Source organism: Triticum dicoccoides, chromosome 2B (assembly GCF_002162155.2).
Source record: "Triticum dicoccoides isolate Atlit2015 ecotype Zavitan chromosome 2B, WEW_v2.0, whole genome shotgun sequence".
Taxonomy (NCBI): domain Eukaryota; kingdom Viridiplantae; phylum Streptophyta; class Magnoliopsida; order Poales; family Poaceae; genus Triticum; species Triticum dicoccoides.
Genome location: NC_041383.1, coordinates 624,212,346 through 624,220,105, shown reverse-complemented (window position 1 = coordinate 624,220,105; position 7,760 = coordinate 624,212,346). Strand labels below are relative to the sequence as shown.

At 48.8% G+C, this 7,760-nt stretch overlaps 1 protein-coding gene across 1 annotated transcript; it reads right to left on the bottom strand.

Annotated features, from left to right (window-relative positions):
* Positions 1 to 2,414: 2,414 nt before the first annotated feature.
* Positions 2,415 to 7,231, bottom strand: LOC119368134 (GDSL esterase/lipase At5g55050-like). Its single transcript, XM_037633470.1, has 4 exons — positions 6,928 to 7,231; positions 3,455 to 3,591; positions 2,876 to 3,371; positions 2,415 to 2,792 (listed from the first exon to the last, which is right to left on the bottom strand). Exons 1-4 carry the CDS (start codon positions 7,229 to 7,231, stop codon positions 2,587 to 2,589), a joined length of 1,143 nt encoding a protein of 380 aa, XP_037489367.1. The 3' UTR covers positions 2,415 to 2,586.
* Between the last annotated feature and the right edge of the window lie 529 nt (positions 7,232 to 7,760).

Here is a 7,760-nt window from a genome sequence, read left to right as displayed (position 1 = left end):
AAGTTTCAGACAAATACAAGACACGAGATCTATTGATGAACATATAAAGCTATGGTTACCTCGGAGGGGCCGCGTACGGCATTGTTGCCACGGTCTGGCCCGTCGGCGGGGAACTCATTTTGGGATGGCTTAAAGAGACCCGACCACAACCCTCTATGTTGGCGCGGAAGAAGTTCCATAGTGTGGGCGTGTCATCGAGTTTATAGAGCCACATAGGGCTAGCCCGAAGCTGGAGTGGAAGGATATATCGATGCAGCATCACATCCACCAGCTTGTACTTATTCTTGATCATCCGGATCCACTCCTGGAGGGCGTCGACCTTATCCAGATTTCCCCAATCTAAGCCTTGCTTCTGGCAGGACACCAACTTCCTCGGAGGTGTCTCGGTGAAGCGGGAGCTGTGTCCTAGCCCAGAGCGAGCGGCTCAGTGATGTAGAACCACTCGAGTTGCTAGATCTTCACAGTCTCGATGATATATAGTCCCCTCCATCCAATCCGGCTTTTGGAGCTTGCTAATCATGGCGCAGCCGCACTCGGCGAATTCTACGCCGCTGCTCTTCGGCTTGACGTAGAAGGTCTTCAGTCATAGGCCGAAGTGCGGCTCCACACACAGAAAGTCCTCACACACTATTATGAAGGTGGTGGGGTGCATAATGGAGTCCGGGGCTAGATTGTGGAAATCTAGCACGTAAAAGAAGAGAATCCCCGCACAAAGGGATGTAGGGGGAACACTAGACCTCGGATGAGGTGGGGGATGAAGATGACCCGCTCCCCTGGATTGGGAGCGGGGACATGCTGGCCGGGCTCTAGGCCCGGCAGACGGCGTCGACGGGGATGTATCCCGCTGCGCGGAGCTTGGCGATGGTGGCATCGATGACCTTGGAGGCCACCTACCTACCCTTCACGTCTGTGTTCGCCATTGGTTCAGATGCGGAAACTTGGGAAGAACTTTGCGCTTGAGAATGAGATTTGGGATGTGAAGGCTTAGAGGGTTTGAGCGCTGGAGTAGAAGGAGAGCGTGGGAGTCTGGATTCGACCCCTCCTGCTCTTTGTAGGCCAGTAAAAGGCGAAGCGTCCCTCCGTTGTGCCGTAAAAATTGCCACATTTCGGTCTATCGTGCCGTTATGGCCGCTTGTGGTGAAATAATTGATTGATCATATCCCCTAAAATGCGGGGCACGATCTCTGTTTTGGTACGACGTGCTAGTAAGAGGTTACGTTGAACCATGATTCGAATAAGTAATAACTAACACATATGATGTCATAGGCGGTGACGCTTCAGTAAAGTTGTCAGTGATTGACCGCCGAGCTCACCTACGCTGGTACTCTTCGGGACTAAGCGAGCCCCGCACTTCGGATAGATAAAGGTGCGTTTTGGGTAGCGCATGGCTATATTTGTTGGGGCCCTTGTAAGAAGGGAGGCATTAATCATCTAAGGACGCATGAGCTTTGGGCGGTACATAGCCAAGGACGTGGAACTTGCCTGCCAAGCCGAAGACGTTATCCCGTGAAGGCTATCAATCTCGGCTTCGAAGACAAGTTCGGGGGGCTACTGACGGTGTCCTGGACTAAGGGGTCCTAACCCGGGTGTTCTCATGCATGGGCCGGACTTCCAGCCCATCAAGGAGGAAGGACTTCAGAGGCCTTCAATTTGCCCCAGCCGAAGACTTGGCATGTACTTCAAGTATATCTGATTAGATTAGGCATGTAATATATAAATGGCAACCGACCATGCGTAGCCCTAGATACCCCTGGTGCCTATATAAACCATAGGGTTTAGCCCGTGAAGGGACATCCATACATTCATCGTCACTATACCCCTAGGGTTAGACCACAACTCACGATCTGGAGGTATATCAACTCTGTATTTCGATACTCCAATAATATAAGTAAGAGCAAGACGTAGGTTTTTACCTCCATAGAGAGGGCCGAACCTGGGTAAAGATCGTGTGTTCCTTGTCTCTTGTTATCCATTGATCCGATCTCACAACTCAGGCTCCCTACCCTAAATCTGTCGGTTTTGACACCGACAACAACTGAAAAGGACATGGCATTGTGCTATTCATGGATGAATGTGTATCTTGGAGATGAATTGGGGAGCACTATCGCCGCATGGTGAAGGGCGGGGCCAATCTCACAAATATTTCACTCCCCAATCATTGGGATGCGAGTGAAGTAAAATGCATCTGGAGGATATGTTGTGTTGAGCAAGTAGACGAAATGCTACTGAATGGTGTGCCACTCAATGAGCATGTGACCTACATCCAAGCACTTCTTAGATGAACTGTGTTGTTGCTTGCGGTACAATTCATGAACATGTGTGATTTGAAATTGATTTCGTGCATTCACAATCGAAATGTTTTTGCAATGTACGCCGAAATGATATCTACATACGCAACAGGACGAGAGAGATAATAAAAGGAAAGTTTTAGGAAATTAAGTTCTGGGGATCGATTAGAAATGCAACCTAAAAAAACTCAGAATTTGTTTGGAAGATATGCTTTGAGGCGGCTATTTGGAAATTAAGTTTTTGGTTCGATAAAAACTGTCTAAGCACACACGGCCAGATCGCTCACGGTCCTCCACACTACAACTCCGCCAGCGCCTCCACGTTGATGGGGTGGACGTACATGCCGGGGTCGCTGAAGAGCGCCATCGCGGCCAGACCCGACGCGGCTTTCGTCGGATGGTAGCTGTCCCAGAACATATAGTTGTCGCGGTTGTGGCAGAGCTTGGCGGAGGAGTTGCACTTGCCCGCGCCGCCGCAGCACGCCGTGTCTAGCACCGTCAGGTCTGCCGAAAATCAACGACCCGCTATTAACATCATGCCGAGACTTTACTGTTTCAAGTAACATGCGAGGGTGTTGCCGACATACCGAAGCCAGCTCCGCCGCCGGGTTTGAAGATCATTTCGGCCATCGTCGCCGAGTCGCAGACGGAGTAGTTCATGCCGGCCCGATCTCGGCTGAGGTCCTGGAGCATCGAGGCTATCATGGGGTACAGCTGCCTGGAGAGGTTGTTCGCCGCCCCGAAGCAGCCGAACTCGTCGATGTCATCGTGTTTCTTGGCGATCGCCCTCTGCGACGGGCAGCACCCCACCAGCGCCGGGCTGATGATGCTGAACTTCCTCGCCCCGGCGGCGTGCAAGTCCTCCAGGTAGCCCCTGTAGTATGCGACCAGGCTTTCCAAGAAGGCGGTGTCGTTGCGGTTAGGGGGCGGGCTGTCGGGGTCGGTGTACTCGAACAGGTCGTTGCTGCCGACGCTGATGAAGAAGAGGGATCTGGAGAGCAGGTCGCCCGAGCCCTTCCCCATCTTCTCCACGGCCGACGTGAACTTCTCGACTTGGTCGGCCATGCAGAGCAGTTGCCCACACTGCGCAAAGAAAACGGAGCCCGTGACTTCGTTATGTATCGAACAATTTGGCTGAGAACAGAGTAAGTCACTGCTGTGCGTACAAGTTTTTGGCCGGTTTTATTCTGTAGGCCTGAACCCCCCGATGCGAAGTTGATGCCGTTTTTCATCTGTCGAGCGATGCCCTTCTCCGGGAGGGATTGGAAAGCAGGTGGGCTCTCGTCGAATCCAAGAAACTGAGCTGGTCGTCGAAACATACAACAAGTTGGTCACCTTAATAGTCTTTGCAAGAGTACTTTGCGAACAATGAAGGAACCACAAAAGAACGTCAAATTTTAGCTGAGGTGCTAATGCTCAGTGGCTCAGAAATTTCTTTTAAACAACTAGACTTGACATTTGCTTTTCCGCATGGAACATGTGGTTAGCAAAATCAAAATTCATATACACTTGACATTTACTTTTACTACTTTTTATGTCACCATATATAATATTTTATAAGAGAATCCCCCCGGCAGGCCCGCTATAGCCTATAGGCCTTGCAGAGTGCAAGATACTTGGAGGAAGTGTTAGACAAATAAACCGATTTTTTTACTTAAAGCACCGATATTTATAAATAATAGATGTTTAATTAGACATCTCTACTGTAGAAGCAAGTAGGGATACCAAAAAAAAGAAGCAAGTAGGGATGCTTAAGAAAAACTTGATTTATTTTACTCAGCACCTATACAAATATTTTGTATTGTACAAGGCCTAAAAGACTAAACATTGTGTCTGGCACTACGGTGCATTCTCACTTTTCTTTTTCCATTTTAGTGTTTGTTTGACATACTTGTACCTACTTGTATAGTCATTTCCACAACCGATTCTAAAACAAGCACAACACAACTCGTTTCATTAACTGCAGACTGAGCCGAGCTAGGAATATGTGAATTTGGGGATGAGGGTTCAGACAATTTGAGTTTTTTTTGTTGTTGTTGCCAAATTCGCTGAAGTTGCTGCGATATCTCCTTGTTTTTTTAACTATCATTTGATTTGTGTTCCATAGTAAATAGAAGAAGATTGCTCGTAGAGCTTAGGAACTTGATTGCTTTGTAGGAGTTTACTTGGAGATCTTTTTTGTTGATTAGAAGGACTTGTTTAATTTTTTCTATTTCCTCCATGTCCCTTTAAAGGTTGTGCCGTAATAATTTTGTTATGTTAATGCCAGTTGGGTCCTTTGTGGCACTTCCTGTTTTCCAAAAAAGAATGACACTTAGAGAATGCATAAAGTTCAACATTATGTACACTATGATTATATCATGTAAGAGCATCTACAGACGAATGCCTCAAATCCGCCTCAAAAGTCCGGGCTGACCGGCACCCCTCTTATCCAGTCCAAATATGAAGCAGATATGGGAAGGCCCGAGCGCGGCCGGACGCGTCCGCCACGTCATACCCGGCCCACGATAGCTCACCCGACCCCACATAGTCCTCCCCGTCCGCTCCCCAGATCAAACCCTAGCCACTTCCATCTCCCACCCAAGCTCTCGTCCGGCGATCTCCGGCCTTCTCCGGCACGGCGGGCAGCGGATCCGTTTCCTACACCTCCAGATCCGTCGACCCCGAACTCATCCCATGCAACCCCAAGGAGGAGATGACCGTTCGGCTTAAGCTCCGCCGCTCCTGGGAGGAATAGGGCATGGGAGACAGCGGCACCTTCAGTCCCGTGAGCTGGGCCATGTCCCATGTCCTAATCTACCTCGTCGGCGACCGGACCAACAATCTGAGGGGCGCAGCCGGCCGCTGAACATGGGCACGAAGGAGTCGAACGAGATCTGCTTAAGATTAGGTTTGCGTTGCATGAAATAGTATGCATTTGAGATTTTTAATTTGAGGTATCCGGTTGTGGAATCAATTATTTGAGATGTGACTGGTCACTGTCCACGGACGTGCCCGGGCGCGTCCGCGGGCGTTTGAGGGGTCGGATTTGAGTCCGGCTGTAGATGCTCTAATGATTTGCTTCCGGTCCTCGGCCGCAACCACAAGGCCTATAACTAGAATTTGAGGTGGTAGGAAGGAAAACCAGGGCTAAGAGTTGCCCTTGCCTCCAGCAATAATGGGGTCGTTGTTGAGGCTGCAAGAGCTTCTAGGGTTCAGGGATAGTGGAAAGTGTGTGAGCAAAGTGAGCTCATATGCAAGAGCTAGTGTTGTTGGCGATTTTTGCTTGTGTTGAGGATGACATGGTGAGTCACACCGTGAAACCAGTCGAGGTTATAGTTTGGAAACCTAATCCACTATGTGGCCGATTTACTGGTGGGACCATCGGCATGGCTAGTTCAACACATACGTTGTGCCAAGGTGACGCCACCAGAGTGCTTGGGGTAATCTTCTATATCTAAGTAGCCAACTCCCGCTAATCTATTTCTCTCAACATGCAAGTATGCCACCTCATCATTCAACATGCATGAAAAAAGGCCCACCACAACAATCAACCATGCATAATAAAAAGGCACCTCAACATGCAAACATGAATGAGAATTTACATTCTATTATGATATTTATATCTATAGTACCTTAATAGTTGATCCTCACTACTTCTAATTCTCTCAACATGCAAGCCATCCACCTCACCAAGTGTGCAGCCTCAACATCTACTAACAATATTTTTCAGCCCACATGCAAACCTTATTCCATTATCACCAATTCTCCCAACATGCAAGCATCCCACTTCACCATACACTAACATTTTTTTCAGCCCGTGCAAAGCATACCAATATGTTTATTTTTGTCACTGGACATATGTAGTAGACTAGATAATTATTTAGTTTACTTACTTCCTAAAGGTTGTGAAATGCCCTGGTTTACACAGATGCAAGTACGGAATATTTACATATTAAAATTAGTAGGTTTTGATTTAGATCTTTTCCTTCATATATAAGTCATTTGTAATAAATCTCTATATTCCCGCAGCAACGTGCGGGGAAATTGCCTAGTTATACAATAACCAAACACCACAAATCATATTTATTTCAGTTTTAGTTGTCATATTATTACTCTACATATTCATGTACAACCAATTCTCATTTAATATATTGCTAAACATTGTGGGGTATCATCTAGTAATCTAGGGGTACTCCCTAATTGGCTTTTTTTCCGTAATAAGGGGAATACTTCAACAAATGAACACAAAACTAACTTAACCCAGTTCCAGTTGCTATGCTCACATGTATTTGTCTACTCCGGTTTTCTCCGGTTGCATTGGTTATCTGGACTGGTTTCTTTGTTTACTCCCGACAACGTCAAATCGTACGTACGAGGTTTCACTGTTCTGTCTATAGTCTGCTTCAGGCGACTGAAAGGCCTTTTTTCAAGCAGAAAGAAAAGGTTAACTAAATGTATTTGGCGCCTAGTGCCAAGATCGTCACCCCGTGACTCAAGGACAGCAGCCTTTCACGGTTTCGTTGGATCGTTACTGGCGCGACAACATAGATTTTTCACGTGCTCAGTAAGCCCATTCAGTTTCCCTGTGCATTGAACTCCTCTAACAAATAGGTAAGATACTAGTAAAACTGAAGGGTGAAGTAAGTTTTGACGGCACCTAGCTGGTCAGCAAGGTTGTAGCCATTGCTGAAGCGGCCGGTGGGCTCGTGGGAGGGGTAGTCGACGCCGTACTTCGGGTAGTTGGCCCTGCATGCGGGCGTGCAGTCCGGCAGCTTGTTGTTGTTGCCGACGTCCACCGTCGAGTCCCCGAACACGAAGATGGCCGGCACGAGCCGCTCCGGGGCGGGGCCGGGGGCAGGTGCGGGTGCGGATGAGGGGCCGTCGCTGGCGCCGGCGCCTCGCAGCGCGAGCTTGAGCACGCACAGCGCGACGAGCGCGAACGGCCCGCCATGGCCGGCCATTGGGTCGATGGAGCTCCGCTTACCTCGCGCTCTGCCGTCCTCCCCGCTTCCTCTCGGTGGTGGTCGGTCTCTGGTATGAGCGGTCATTAGAACGTGGCATTAGCATGCCTATTTATACACCCGTGCGCGCGCCCAAGACGGCGCGAGGAATGACACGACTATTATAAGCAAAATGAGGTGCAACATTTGGCCACCTGCGGCAGTATCTTGGAATCCTTCGCCGCAGTAGGCGATCCATGCAACAATTGGATATGCTTTTTGTTCCCTCCTAACTATTGTAAACTCCCAAACTAGTGGAGTTTTGCGGTGGCAACTTGCCATTGGCTTCGGGCGACCTTGAGCTAAAACGTACTACTTCATATGCCAGGGCATTCATGGTAGTGACTGATAAAGAAGTTTGCATCGGCTGCTAGCGCAGAGAAGAAATTCAGAGGCTTGGATTTTCAGTCCGCGCGCGGCTGCAAGCCGGTGGCCTGTTGCGGTTCGGAAGAGACGAGCGCGCGGATACGTACATACTGGATCGAGACCC